General features: G+C 48.5%; 1 protein-coding gene and 1 long non-coding RNA gene across 3 annotated transcripts in view; both read right to left on the minus strand.

Moving 5' to 3' along the window:
• Positions 1 to 39: 39 nt before the first annotated feature.
• LOC140687275 (uncharacterized) lies at positions 40 to 8056 on the minus strand. The gene is made up of 5 exons (XR_012061466.1): positions 7576 to 8056; positions 3178 to 3326; positions 2175 to 2373; positions 913 to 1022; positions 40 to 165 (listed from the first exon to the last, which is right to left on the minus strand). It is a non-coding gene; the product is annotated as an uncharacterized lncRNA (long non-coding RNA).
• Positions 8057 to 10442: 2386 nt separating this feature from the next.
• Positions 10443 to 15109, minus strand: part of TTI1 (TELO2 interacting protein 1) — a 39716-nt gene continuing 35049 nt past the window's right edge. For both annotated transcript variants that reach the window (XM_006202555.4, XM_072944200.1), the window contains exon 8: positions 10443 to 11226. In XM_006202555.4, the coding sequence (XP_006202617.1) occupies positions 11043 to 11226 (184 nt within the window). In that variant the 3' untranslated portion in view covers positions 10443 to 11042. The remainder of the gene's footprint in view (positions 11227 to 15109) is intronic.

The raw sequence follows: 15109 nt of genomic DNA on the forward strand, positions 1-15109 counted from the left end.
ACCCAAGTGACTGCATTCTGGTGACCTACCTGAGGAAGCTCTGATGGGTCCGATAGCTGAGCTGGCTGCAAAGAGCTGGGTCCACTCAGCTGCCCCTCCCATGGTCCATCAGGCTTAGTGTCCAGGAAACTTGGCAGCCTACAGAGGGCAGGTCATGTCCCAGAGCTGTGTGTCCAATACAGTAGCCATTAGCTACATGTATTTTTAAATATAAAATAATAAAACAAAATGTTCAGTTCCCAAGTTGTACTAGCCACATTGCAAGTGCTCAGCAGACATCTGTGGCTAGTGGCCACCATATAGAATAAAGCAGACAAAAACATTTCCATCACTGAAGAAAGTTCTATCAGATAGCTGCCCTAGAGAAAAGACACCTCAGGTTGAATTACAGAGGTAGAGCAAGAAAGAGGCAGGTGATGGGGCTGATCTACACTGTGCCAGGCAGACCCCAGCTGGGACCATGGGCCCCACGCCCTGCAAGGGAAGCAAATGAGAGAGGAAGGTGTTCAGGCAAGGGGCCAGAGTGGGCAGGAAACTTATCTGTGTCTTGTTTAAGGGCATTTTAGTAAGGGGTCCTTCAGAAGCAGGTACTGGGATGAAGATTTAAGGGTAAGTGGTTTACTTGGGAGGTGATCCCAGAACGCACTAGTAGGGGAGTGGGAAGTGAGACAGGGGAAGTGTGCACAGTCGGGCAAGTGTCCACAGTGAGCAGGTGGGGCTCCATCCTACTCGGGAACTCTGGCAGCCACTGTAGAGCACACAGCTTAAAGCTCCCCAGGGCTCCCAAGGGCTGGGGGAGCTGTGGATTTTATGCATTAACTTCCATCAGTCATTGGCTGAAGGCTGCTCCCAGGGTGTTAACTGGCGAGGACTTTGGGCCTACTAAGTATGGAGACAGAAGGCCTTCCTTACCTGTATAAAGTCCTCAGGCAGAGACGCAAACATGGGGCAGCTGGAAGTTGGTTGGAGAACACGGAGGTGATAAGATCTGAGGGATGTGGTCTAGGCACTCAGCATGTCTGCTACAAAGAAGACCAAATCCTTAACCTCCAGCCTCATCATACACACACATACATACACACACACACACACACACACACACTCCTTGCACACCTCTCATGCTGGCCTTGCCCTTTCCCCCAGAATCACCCTACCTCCCACCACAGTACCTTTGCACATGCTGTAGTGGGAATGTCTGAAGCACTCTTCTACTATTTCCCATCCCTCTTCATCTAGTCAAGTCCCACTTATTCTTCAGATCTTGGCTCAAATGTCCCTTCCTCTAGGTAGCCTTTTCTGAGGGACCCCAGCTTAGCCCAGGACAAGAACAAGTCCTCCTGTTGCACATTGTCCCAGCTCCCTGTCCTTTAAGTGTGTTGCTATATATTTGTGAGGTTAGTTGATCAGCACTGTCTTCCAATCAGACTTCAAGGAAGACTTGCTTGCTTTGTTCACAGTGACACATAGTAGGTCCTCAAGAAACATATGTTGAGTGAATGAATGAAAAATGAATGAATGAGTTCCAGTCCAATCAACTAAGACTCCCAGTAGCCAGAGAATTTACCAGCTAAAGACCCCAGGAAGAGGAGGAGGCTAATTAGCAATTCATTAGGATCCATTTTCACTTCTGTAGTCAATGCTAATCACTTGTTTGTTTAAAACAGGAAGTTTTGCACTCATTAAATCCATTAGTAAATGAAAATGTTTCTCAGGAAAGTCTGGCCTCCCACACTGGAGTGTAAATTCTAAGGCTGCACCCCCTACTTTGTCTAGACTTCCCAGAAGTTAGGAAAGCAGGTGCTCACAAGCTGGAATTACTCTGGACGAGGATCTGAGTCCTCCTTCACAGTGGGGCTTTAGGCACCTACTTCTTCGGCCTTCTAACCTCTGAGTTTCTGCCCCTCTAAAATGGACACAACATTCAATCTCAGGACTAGTTGTGAAGATTAGAGGGAGCTATGTACCAGGAGTGTCAGCTCACAGCTTGGCATTATCCTCCTTGATGGCTGGTAGAGGGTCTAGTTTGAGAATGTAGCCCCACTGTCATGAACTCTTGTTAACAACCAGACTCCTCTCTACTCCCAAGCAGCCCAGCTTAAAGGCTCACAGGCCATGCTGTGCTCACCCTGAGCGTGCATTAGCTCATTTCATCTTCACTGCAAGACCATTATTACCTGCATTTGTGGATGTGGAAACTGAGGCGTGGAGAGACGAGGCATTTGCCTGTGGCCTTTGCTCCTCCCCTGAGCTGTCTCCTCCAGGAAGCTGTCGCTGATCCGAGGCAGAAATGGGGTCTCCCCAGTCTGTGCTCCATGAGGTGGGGCTGCTGGTCCTGGGTCTTACTCATCCTCCAGTTCCCAGGGACCTGGTGCCCTGTAGAAATGGAACAGCTACCTGTGTCCAAGAGTTAACTACATACTAGCCTCAGTGCTCTCCCTGCGTTAAATCACTGAGTCCTCACAAAAGTTCTACAGGGGGAGCTATTAACTATTATTTCCACCTTACAGATGAGCAAACTGACATGTCCAAGGTCACACAGCTGGAAAGTGTCTGTCTTCCGAGCCCATGCACAACACCCCTGGAGAAACTGTTCTGTCCCCAAAACAGGCCCCAGGAACGGTGGAGGGGAGGGCTTGGGGTGGCCTGGCAAGGGTGAACGCTGCCCCTCATCCATTTAGAGCCCTGCAGAAAGTCACAGAACAACTTCCCTGGGGCCATGCTACCAACTCAGTCCTCAGGCACCTACTGAGTGCCTACTGGTGGGAGAGTCGGGTCTGCCTCTGGGGTACTGAACAGACCAGTCTCCCTTCCTGAAGCTTCACCCTTGCATTCAGCCTTATTGCCTACTGTTCCCACCTCCCACTCACATGAGCCACACTCTGCATTTTCCACACTTACTGTTCCCTCTACCCAGAGGGGACCTTCTCTTTGTGTCTGAGGGACAAGTACTACAAAGCCACCTTGGATGTCCTCTCCTCCATGAAGCCTCCCAATTTCCTTTCAGTTCAACCTCTGTGCTGCCATTTATACCTCTAAGGTGTCATCATCACCGTGACAACCAACTCCCACAGGACACTGCCCGGGGGCCAGGCCCTGACTCTAGCACTTTATTCTCACCATGCTCTCAGGGAGGTATTACTTCTATTCATCAAGGCCAGAAGCAATGAAGAGGCTTACCTAAGGCAGCAGGGTCAGGATTCAAACCCAGGCTGTCTGTGTCCAGAGGCCGTGCTCTTAACTGCTGCTCCCGACCGCTTCCCAATCCAGACTTTATCTCTGCCTTTTCATGATGACTGTCTTGTTTAGCTCTCCTCTGAGCCTGGCTCCTAGGAGACAGCATTTATGTCTTTTTGTCTCTGGACCTGGCACATAAAGAGCCTCGAAAAATGCTTATTGAACTGAAGTTTCCAACCTGCAGATTTTGCATTCTGTTGCATAAACCTAATGTAACCGATCATGTAACTCATCAGGTGATGTTAGCAGCCTCAGGTTTGAATCCATCCTTGCCCTTTATTTGGTGCCTTTGGGCCCATCTCTGGATAGCTGTCAACCTAACAATGAGAGGAAGGCACAAACTACAGCCCTGTCCAAGGTGCTGAAGATGCAGTTATGAATGCGATGGGAAATGTCTGCAAGCCAGAGCTGCAGTGGGGGCTGGGGCAGACGGCAATATGCAATACCCAGAGAGCACCGAGTGTGAGCCCTAAATTCTACCTGGGCAGCCAGGAAAGCTTCTGAGGCTCGACTTCCTTCTCTTGGGGTCCTGAGGGGCTCAGACGGGCTGGGGCGCGGAATGGCAGATGGTCTTCCTACAAGCAAACCTCCTTGCCTCGGGGCACACAATCCATCCATCCCCTGAAGGGATATACTCTCCAAGATCCCTTTGCTTATTTGGCCTGAGCAATACCTCCTCTCCCCCAAGCCTTCTTCCCCATGAGAAATGCAAAGCACAGGAGAGGGAACCCAGATGATGTTAGGCTCCTATCACCAAAATGTGAGTTTACCATAGAATTATAGACTCATAAATGTCTTTAATTTTAACAACAGAATTTTTTTTTTCTGAGTGAGTAAGTTACACATGTATATGGTTAAAAAATGTGAAGAGTATAAAGGGTATAACGTGAAAAGACATGTCATCAGTGATCCTGCTACCCTTCCTAGAGGCTGCCACTTGGGTGTTCTTGAAGGGAAATTCCACACATAAAGTACCCCTGTCCCCCATAAATAGTAGCACTGTTCTGCTTGTCTTTTTTTTAAATAATATATCTTGGAGAGGGGAGGGTGTAGCTCAGAGGGAGAGTGCGTGTTTCGCATGCATGAGGTCCTGGGTTCAATCTGCAGTACTCTGTTAAAATAAACAAGTAAAATAATAAACAAATAAAACAAACCTAATTACCTACCCCCCTCTAAAAAAATAAAGTCTTTTAAAAAATATATATATCTTGGAGATACACACAGAGAACTAGCTCTTTCAGTAAGACACTTAGTTAACCAGGGCTCTCTGGATGGACCTTTAGGTTGTTTCCAACCTTTTATTACTGCAAACAATGCTTCATCATCTTTGCATACAGACAAGGAAATTCCTAAAAGCAGGATTGCTGAGTCAAAGGGTATGTGCATTTAAAATTCTGATAGCCATTGCTGTTTTATTCATTTTGTTATATGGATGTACCGTAATTCATTTATCCAGTTCATCCCTCCCTGCTTCCCTCCCTCCTTCCTTCCCTCCCTCCCCAACCCCTTCTCCCGCTTTCTTTTCCATTCCATATTTACTTTTAGGAAATTGTTACGAGTAACATTTCATGACTTCTGATATACCATTGTTCAGTAGAGCTCACTAGAATTTCTGTGTTGGGGTGATGACGAGGGGGTGTTTAGGTCTCTTCTGGACGGATGTTTAAATCCTATGATTAGGTTATTTCCTATCTTTTGCTCCCAGTCTCTTGAGATATTAATGTAAAGCATTAGGCGTAATGCTTGGTACACACTGGGCATTCAACATTTCTGAGTTTCTATAAGCTAGGAACAACCTTGTAGTGACTTGCCTATGCACGTACACCTTTGTGCAGATGCGTATTAAATTCTTAGAGGCAGAATCACTGGTCAAGAGGTGTGCACATTTAAATTTCTGAGATACAGCCACAATGACCTCCAGAGAGCTTGTACCATCTTACATACCCGTTTCCCCACATCCTTAACAACACTTTACTATCAAATTGTGATCTGTTTAGGAAGTGGAGCAATGCTGGGAGACTGACTAGTTTAAACCCTTTACCTAACACACAGGGAAACTGAGGCCCTGGGGAGGAGGAGGGACTGCCAAGGTCACCTGTGAACTGGGGCACAGTTTGTTTTTCATTTCTGGCCTCTCTGCCATCTTCTAGGGAACTGGGCAGTGGAGTGTGTGAATGGCAGGTGGGGTCCACGAGGTGAGAAATGGGGCAAAGGAGAGATGGGATGCACCAAGGTCGGTGTCCATTCCACACCTCCACCTTGGGAAAAGCAACGTTTTATTTCTTGAAGAGACTTCTGGCTCTACTCCATCACTTCTCCCTGTCCCCACCCCCTCCCCCCAGCATCTTTTCCCCTGGAAATGCCTCAGAGATTCTGAAAGGTGCTTTCCTTCCTTCTGAGCCCGCCTGTGTGGGAGGAAGATGAGGACGTGAGGGTACTGATTGAGAGAGCAGGTTGAGACCCAGGAGCTGTTGTGCAAAAAGAATGGCAAATTATATAAGGAGGGAAAACGGAAGGGGGTGGTGGAGGCAGCCATTCATCTGTGCTTTTTAACCCTTTCCTGCTGCAAAAGCAGGCGGTCCCAGATGCTGGGAGATGGCTGCAGTGAGAGACATTTTCATAAATGGCTTGATCTGAAGGCTTTGAATGGAGGACGACACCGCTCCCTCCTCGCCCTTTGCAGACGGGTTTTGTACGCTGGGTTAAACTGTTGGAAAAGGTAGAACAGCTCCTAATCTAGCAGATGATTCCTGTGGGAAATCAGGCTGCTTTTCAAGCGTAATTTGAAAAGCCGCTGCCTCCAAACTTCAGTGGTGGTGGGGGGCAGGGGGGTGGTGCGGAGAGAAGGCCATTTATAAAGCAATCAACGCTTCGACAGAGTCAGCCATCACTTAGAATTACTTTCTGAAATTTGGCCTCTATTCCTTACTCTGGGGGAAAGGCGATACGGGCACTTTGCTTCCAATCAAGCCCAACACAGGGGCTGGGGTGAATCACACAAAGGGAGAGGAGCCCTGCACTGTTCATCACAGCTGGAGCCGTGGAAAATCATTTCTAGGGCTTCTCAACTCTTCCGAACGAGCCGGAGGAAGCCTCATCAGAGGTCCCATTCATCTCACTTCTTACTTTTAAACTTTAAAGCACATATTTATGTGCCTCAAGTTGCCCATGAACCACGGCATGTCAAACAGTTTGGGGTTGATGGAAGAGGTACATTTTCTCGTCCTGGGACTTTCAGAAACACAATTTCATCACCAGTCTCTCTCCCTTCCAATTTCTCCTGTATGCTGCTGCGAGATGAATATTCCTAAAACGCTGCTTCTAGTACATTACTCATCCATTCAAGAACCGTCCAAGGCTGCCTCTTGATCTCTTAAGGCTGGGATCCTCAAGTTGGCAGTCAAGGGCCTTCATAAATGTGGCCTCGGTGACCACAGCCTCCTTGCACACCCCCTCCCCGACTGCCAAGCTGCTCCTGTCACCTGCCACAAATGTGGGGCGGTGAATGCCTGTCATTTTTGCCCCCTCCCCACCCCGTATCTCTTTTCCTGGTAACCAAATACAGCACTTCCTTCTAGGGGGAACCACTCCACTCCAGCTCTCTCCTCGTATGGTTTGGGTGAGCTGACCTGACACCTGCCTCCAGGTCTGCCCATGACAAGGTAGATCAGGGGTTGGCAAAATTAGGTCCCAGGGAAAAACAAACAAACAAACAAAACACCTGACCTATTTTGAAAGGCTCCTGAGCTAAGGCTAATTTTGACATTTGTAAAAGGTTGTAAAAAAAAAATCAAAGAAGATGCCATAGAGAACATATGCCTGCAAAGCCTAAAATATTCGCCATCTGGCCCTTTACAGAGAAGGTTTGCTGACACCTGCTGGATGCACAATGCTTGGTTTGGGGTGCGGTGATGGACGGGCAGGGCAGGTGAGCTGAGAAAAGCAAATCCTTGAACTTGAGCTGGAGCTGTCAGAAGGAGGTGCACGCTCTTCTAGGTTCGTCCAATGGAAAGAACATAAGCCTGGAACTACCTGCCATCTCTGACACTTGACAGAGAGAGGCTGCGAGAGAAGGAAAGCAACACTGGGGAAAGCACTGTGGGGTGGGATCTGGAGCCCAGATCTGGGATCTGTGGGATCTGGGCTTGGTCACGTGAGCCCAGGCATTTCTTTTTGCTCAAGCCAGTTTGAGTTGGGTCTCCTACCAACTGCAATGGAAGGAGTTTTATGATGAGTACATCGGCAGGCACGCCCCGATGCCTTTGGGCGTGGCATTTCCTTGTCTGGAATGCCCTGCATCCTGTCCGCCTGCCAAGTCTGCTTGTCTTACCAGGATCTTACCTCCTCCTCTGCTGTGGTCCCCCGAAGTTCCTGGGTGGTTCTCTCTGAGATACAACCATCTACTTCCTCAGCTATAATTGTCTCTGAGGAGCAGATATTGCATTTCTCACAAAGCCAGGTACAAAGGGGTGGGGAGAAGGGGAAGGAAAGCACGTTAAGCCCCGGGCACTAAACACCATAAACACAACAGCATTTATTCCTCCTCCACCAAAAGACACAGAGGGAGCAACTCCATTGTAGAGATGGGAAAATGAGGTAAAGGACGCCCCTGAGGTCACATAGTTACTAAGAGAATCAGAAAATCACCCCCAGCTCTGATGAACTCAAGATCCAGGTTCTTTCCACAATATGGTGCCCTGCAAGGACCACATTCAACCCTTCACAGGATCCCGTGGATCCAGCTCTACATGTCCCTGAATCCTCCAAGAGCCTCCCACTGCCTGCAGGTCAGAGCTCAAACATCTCAACCCAAAATGCAAGGCCTTTCAGTATCTGCCTATTAACCCCTGACCCACCCCCAACTCCAGCCACCCCAATACTCAAGAGTACTCAGGGTGCACCCTGAATGAGAGGAGAAATCCTCACTGCACCAGCAAGTTTTAACGGGGGGAAGTGATCACTCTGCAAAGCCTCCGTTAACGAGGGCTAGATTGAGTCAGCTGAATGGGTTCAAAATTAAAGTTGCCTGAATTAATAATAACTGGAGAGGCACTCTAATTAGTTTTTTTTTTAATCAAATGCAACAATCTGCCTGTATGAATCCGAAAGCAACTCAGGATGTCTTAACTCCTTGAGGAAGAGGTGGGTTTTTGCAACATCACCGCAAATGGTCCTATGCAGAGGGAGGACTAACCTCTGGAGGGCTTCCCCAGGGCCTGAGTTTTATCACGGCACAGATGTGCACGTTCCCCCGCGTGTCAGTGCACCATCACGACTTGCCACACCTGGGTGCTTGGGGAAGGAGGGCAGGCCACTTTAATCTCACTGGGAGCCAGGTCATGCTCAACAAGTCACGCCACCTCTCTGACCTGTTTTCTCATTTGTAAGGACCTACAGATTGAATTAGCCTGTCACTTTGTGTCCCCAGTGGAATTAGGAACAATGCTCTGTGAATCCTTCTACAATCCCCTCAATTAGAGGACATTTCCTCCCTTTCCCAAAGGAAATCATCCCAGAACTTTAAAACCGGAAGAGAGTTAAATGATTATCTCTCGCTTTCAGTGGTTCTTAACTTGGAGTCCCTGTGGGGTCATAGGTGAAGTCTGAAATTGTAGACAGAATTTGCAAAGTCAGCTAAGCCGATCCAGCGGGAGATAGAGATGTGTGTGACTGCTGTCTTGGAGGATGTAGCGCCCTCCTGTGAGTGACAGGAGGGGAGGACAAACATTTCAGGGGAGAGTGGGTCTTCAGATTTCATCTGATTCCTGGAGGAGTCCAGAATCCCCAGAGATTACGAGCTCTTTCTCTGGCCCATTCCCTCCACTTTACAGGTGGGAGAACTGAGGCCCAAAGGGTGGAGGGGCTCAATGACTCATGGACAGAGCCAGACCAGAAGCCAGGCTGCTGCCACCTAGACCCGAGCTGGACACCCCCTGCCTTTGCAGGGAAGGCCCTAAAAGGAAATGAGTGGGGCCTCTCCAGAACTGGCTGCAGACCCTTGCTCCAACAGGTCCCCATGCCATCCACCTTCTGGGATTCTTCTTAGAGCTTGGGGATTATCTGTGTCACTGAAGGAGTTGGTGCCTCACCATGCATCTGGTGAGGAAGCATTTATCACTCCTGGGGTCCTTCAGCACAGGTGCATGCATGTGTGTGTGGCTGTGTACCAAAATTTACGTAGTCTGTGGGTTGTAAATCCCCCAGCTAGGAAAATCAAGTGTTTATCCTGCCCTTTCTACACACAAACTCCCTCAAGGTTACCGCATGGTTGATAAAGGGATGCAAGTCTCTAGCTAAAAGCAAGCCAGCACTGGGGCTGGAACGGCCCTGCTTTGCAATCCCTGATGAGTGGATTCAGGGGAGTCTCACCTATGGCTGCCAACATCACAGGAAGAAATCAGACGTCACATGGAAGGAAAGAATACCACCAATGGAGGAGTGCTGCCCAAAACAAAAACAAAAAAATTCATACCCGATCAAGCCTCTTGTTCTTGCCTCATTTACAGGAAATACAGGTGACAGGAGGAGCCCGTGAAATGACCCCCACAGGGATGGAATCAGTAGTTAATCCAGACTGTGGGAAATGCTGTAGAATAAATGACCTTGTTTCCTCAACAAGCAACTTACCTGGAAAAGAAAAGAGAAGTGGAAGGGGGAATCTATAAATTAGAAGAGATTTATTAAAGGATGTATCGATAATGGCAATGTGCATACCTTATTTGCATCCTGATTCACACACACTGGGAAAATTTAAACACTGGCCCAATGCAATATTAAAGGAGCATTGTTAAACTTTTTAGGTGTGAAAATACTATTCTGGTTGTACGTTTTTATAAAAAAAAGTTTGGATACAGTACTGGAATTTGCTTCAAAATAATCCAAGGGCCTGGTGGGGGTGCATGGAGGGAAGGGGCAGTGATGAAGCAATGCTGGTCACGGCTGGTAACTAGTGTGGCTGGGTGATGGGCACATGGGGCTTCAGGATACCATTATCCACGACAGGAAGTTTAAACATACTTAAAAGGTATCCCTTGTCATGAGTGCTTGCCTTCGGAGAGAGAAACCAGGTGTCTGGGGAATGAGGAAGGGGAGACTGACTTTTCACTGTTTGTACTGCTTGGATTTTATACTATGCCTCTGTATTACCCACTCACGAACATAAACTCATTTTTAAAAAAATCACCCAATTTAAATAACAAACTTCAAAGTGAGGTCTTGATCATACTCTTCATCTGAGAAGTGCCTTTATTTCACTTTCTTCCAAAGAACAGGTTAGGTGCAAAGAGTTCGTTCCTACTGAAGGAGATGGAGGTGTGTAAGTCTGTGTTCCAGGCCAGTGTTCTGAAAACTCTTGGATGCAGGATACTTCCACGCGGCCCTCAGGCACTCAGGGCACACACGATGCGTAGTACAGGCCTCTGTCAGAAGTGTCCTCAAGCTCCCCTTCGGGTGTGGGTGTGTGTCAGTCAGAGAGCCGCAGGTGTGTGAGGGGTGGCCTGTGAGGCAGCTGGGCAGCAGAGATGGTAAACTAAGGAGTTAAGCCCTTAGAGCTGCCAGACAATGTCATTTGAAAACACCAGGTATGAAATATAAATAACAGTCAGCCACTTTCCTTCAACCCAATTTCTAAGCAGTTGTGTGATCGATCAATTTAGAAATTGATTGTCTGTCTAATCCACCTTTGCAGTCTTCTCTGCTGCTGCTGCCACCGCCCTTGGCCAGGGTGGGGTTGGTCCCAGGTCCTCGTCCTTGGCAGGGGAGGAAGGGGACCTCCTCTGGCATCCACTGCCCACCAGTGGGGGCGGGGGTCACTGCAGCTCCTGGAGCAGGTGGAGCACGCTGGCCGTGTATGGGTTCTGCTGCCTGGTGGCCCCCCGCAGCTGCACAGGGTGGAGGCTGGGGTGGGGAGGTATGAAGTCCTCCGGGCAGTAAAGTTCGTTCAGGAGGAACCAGGTGCCGTCTGGGTCTACCTTCATCAAGTGGAGGAAAACGCTGTGGAGAGATGGAAAAGGAGTGTGGGGGGCATGAGGGAGGGATGCTGGTGTTCTACCTGAGAGGCTGCTCACTGGCCTATTTGAGAAAAAACTGGTACTCACATCACATCACTTTGCACAGCAGAACAAAACCCAGTTTACTTCATAAACAGGGCCATTAGAATGGTCCCAAGACCTAACAGAGACAGAGGAAAGGAGTCTCATATCCGTTGACATAGAGAAGGAAAGTAGTTAGTCTGAGCAGAACAATACTGACATCAAGTAAGCTCTTGGCAAAGACACGTGGTTAAGTTCTGGGGTCTAAAGCAGGAGTTTTCAGAAGGAAGAAAACAGACAGGGCCCACCCCTCTTGACAGGCTCCATTCAGCTCACAGGACAAGCCCCAGAGCAGGGGCTCCCCGCCCCACTTGGGGAGCCTCAGCAAACCCTTAACTCCCAAGACTCACTCAGTCCTTATCTCTGGCCCTCCAGCTCACTGCTGAACTCGGCAGCCGGCCCCTTTCTGGCCCCCGAGAGCCACGATGCTCAGCGGTCTGGACAGGGATCAGATACAGTTATTCTTCTGTGAAAGGACTGGCGGAGCCCTGCCCCGTGACCTTCAGCAGAGGCAGAGCACAGGTGCCCCCCATGCAACACGAAGCGAACTGAAGGGCCCAGACACTGTACACCCACCATGGCTGACGTTCTTTTTCTTGGTCTGAGCCGTAGGGTCACAACCTTCGCCTCTTGTCTGCTTATATCCCGTTTCTGAATGATGTCCAGGACCACTGCACTGGGCAATCCAAGTGTACACTTCATACACCCGACTGGCCCAGGGACTCGAAGTCTGGCTTCTCAATCTCAGGAAGGACAAGGCCCTCCCTGAGCTGGGCGGCTCTCTCGCAGCCCCCCTGTCACCTGCGCAGAGAGGTCGGCCTTCCCAGACCATCTTGCCTAGGTGGTTGCCCCTTATTTTTCTCTTTCAGGACACCCTTCCCAGCACTTACCAACTGCCTGTTTACTGACCACCTCCCTTCCTTGCGGCACAAGCCCCTGATGGCTGGGACCGTATTTGTTTGGTTCACTCCTGTACCTCAGGCACCTAGCACGGCACACGGTCAACAACCGATACCTGATCGAACAGGTTCTCATGTTTAATAAGTGACCTACTTCACTGCACACTAATGACTTCAGAAATATTTATATTCTGTAAAATGATCTGAAGGAGAAGTCAGCTGCTCACCTCCAAGGGCTGAGGCACGTTACTAACAGGAGTCACGTTACAGACATCACTAGCTGTGTGGCCCATCTCTGTCTCAGTTCCCTGATTTTTAAAAACTGGGGACATACTTCACCCAGGGTTCTGCTGAGGTTTCAGTGAGAAGACACAGATACAGCCCTGCACGGGGCCTAGGACAGGCGATCCCTGCCTACCAACTGACAGCAGATGGAAGCTGTTTGATGGATCAAATTTTCTTCTTGAGGACCATTCCTAGGAGCCTCTCCTGTACTGCTGGGCATCAAATATGAACTTAAATGTTAGCCAAACGGAGCTAAATTCTGGTTTATAATTTGGTTAATCCGAAAAGCCTGTGCTCTCAGGGGGTTTGGGTTTTACCTTGGCAAAGTCAGTTTTGCTTTCTTCCTTCAGTTTAACAGACATGTATGCTAAGGAGGCAAGGGGGGGCAGGTGGAGGGGGGCGCTCTGAAAAATGTAATGGCCTGTTTAGTGCCTAAACAATTAGTTTTCTTTACTTAGGGTAATCTCGAGTTTATAACCTCAGTGGTGGTTCCTGGAGAAGTGATTAGAATATTCTAATTCACTGTTTCCACTTCACCGCAGAAAGGAGATGGGGCCTGCGTGGGAGACAATTTTTGTTTAAAAACAAAAATATCTTTGATAATTAGAGTGGCAAGGGAAATTATGGAAAAAAATGCACCAAAAATGGGAAGCGGATTTCTATTTACACGTGACACAGTTGACAGTTTTCCCTGGTGCCAAAGACTGTTAGAATGCAAATGGTTTCATTTGATTTTTTTTCCCCCTTCAAGTACTGGAACAATTCCTCAAGCTACAGCATGGGCGCTCTCTCAGCTTCAAGGAGTATTTTGATCTGGGCGACACCCAGCAAAGTAGTGTCACAGCCCAGTTCAGTCCTAGCTCTGTTCTGACTTCCATGGCACAGAAACGTTGCAATGTTCATTTTCGAAGCCCTTTTTAACTTGCTAAATGCGGGTGTTGTACTCTTTGGCAGGAGAGGAAAAGGAAGGAAGCCACTCTCTCTGTGCTTTGAGATCCCAAATGAAATGCTAACAGGGAGGCGAAGTTCACCTTCTTTTATTAAGCAAGAGCCAAACTCTTGGGAGAATTATTTTGGGTCTTGTTAGCTCTTAAAGGGGTTGACCCCCCCAGAACGGCAGGTGGCAATGCAATTTATTCTCCCACCTCTGTGGCGGGGAGCAAATTATTTTGCCTCCGTGAACCCGCTTCCTCTTTCTCCAAAGGAAAATGATCATCACACCCGCCCCACCCATCTCACAGGTTTGTTCCGAGGCCCTAAGGAGATGAGGTGCAGGAAAACACTTTGAAGTGTATAATGAAAACACCGTTTCTTCCAGAAAGAGTGTGTGTGTGTCTAAGGAATAATTATCACTACCAACCTTGGCAGCACCGTCACATCATGAAAAATTCTTAGATATTCTGGAAAGGGCAGAACATTTGTCTTTTGTTTCACTCATAATTTCCTTCATACTGACTAGGTAGGGGTCTCAATTCTGCTCATTATTTTCAGGAAGAAACAAATGCGATACACTCTGCCCTCTGCGTGCCCGAGGTTGGGAGCAACTGCTGTGCCACGCGGCCAGGTGGCTGGCAGGCACAGCTGTGCTTTTGCCTGGCAGAAGGCATGCGACCCGCTGAACTCTAAACACCGACAAATTCTGAACCTGGACTTTTGTTCACTTTGAGGTTCTAGGAGCTGAGCCTGAGACCCAGGAGGTCTTGTTTGAGTATTCGGTGGCCCAGCCCTGCTCCAAACTCTGATACCACTTCATCTTGTGACCAGTTCCTGCCCATCCTGAGCTAGGGAGAGGGGCTCCCAGAAAAGGGGCTCCTTCTTCCCAGCTGAAGACGTCGAAAGCATCCTTTTGCATAATCAAAAGGCAGAAGACAAAGACGGGACCTCTGCTTTGAAGTCATTAGAGTAACTGCCTGGAAAATGTTCCTAATACATCTTGAGACACGGCCGAGATGGCTGTTGAACATGCCAAATGGCCAGCTCCCTCTTTTTTCAAACCCAACCGAAGAGAAACACTTGAAAAAATATATACGTACACCATTTAACTCCTGAACAGAAATTTCTTTCTCCTTCCCCCAGGCCCAAATCAGTGGCTCCAGGGAGCACAGTTATCAAGAGATGATCTGGTCCCCAGAGATTTGGGAGGCACTCAGCTGTGCCTCATGCCTCTGAGTGTCCTGAGGCGAGTGATTATCTCTCAATAACCTGTAGGGCCGTGTAGCTTAAATGATAACTTGACTTTAAAAAATTTAGAACTCGCCGTTAGGCAGTTTCTAAGCAACCTCTGTTTCCATGGCAAAGAAGCCTGGTGTTTATACTGATTTTTCACTTAAAATGCGGTTTTATTGAATTTCACTTCATGCAGGCAGCCATTTCCCTGCACTTCAGCCCTATCTACAGTTGACGGGTATCAGTAAGTACCTAATAAACTCCAGACACCAAACCAACACAGGTGACTCATTCCTTTACGATCAATATCAGGTGCTCCGAGTGACAAAGCTGGGGGTGAGGTAGCCTGGGGTTGGGGGCGGGGATGGGAAATGTTCTACGAGAATCCAGTTGGCTGGGTCTGAGTCCCTCTCTGTGTGGTTCACCAAGCATTTG

This window comes from Vicugna pacos, chromosome 19 (genome assembly GCF_048564905.1).
Source record: "Vicugna pacos chromosome 19, VicPac4, whole genome shotgun sequence".
In the NCBI taxonomy this organism is placed as follows: Eukaryota; Metazoa; Chordata; class Mammalia; order Artiodactyla; family Camelidae; genus Vicugna; species Vicugna pacos.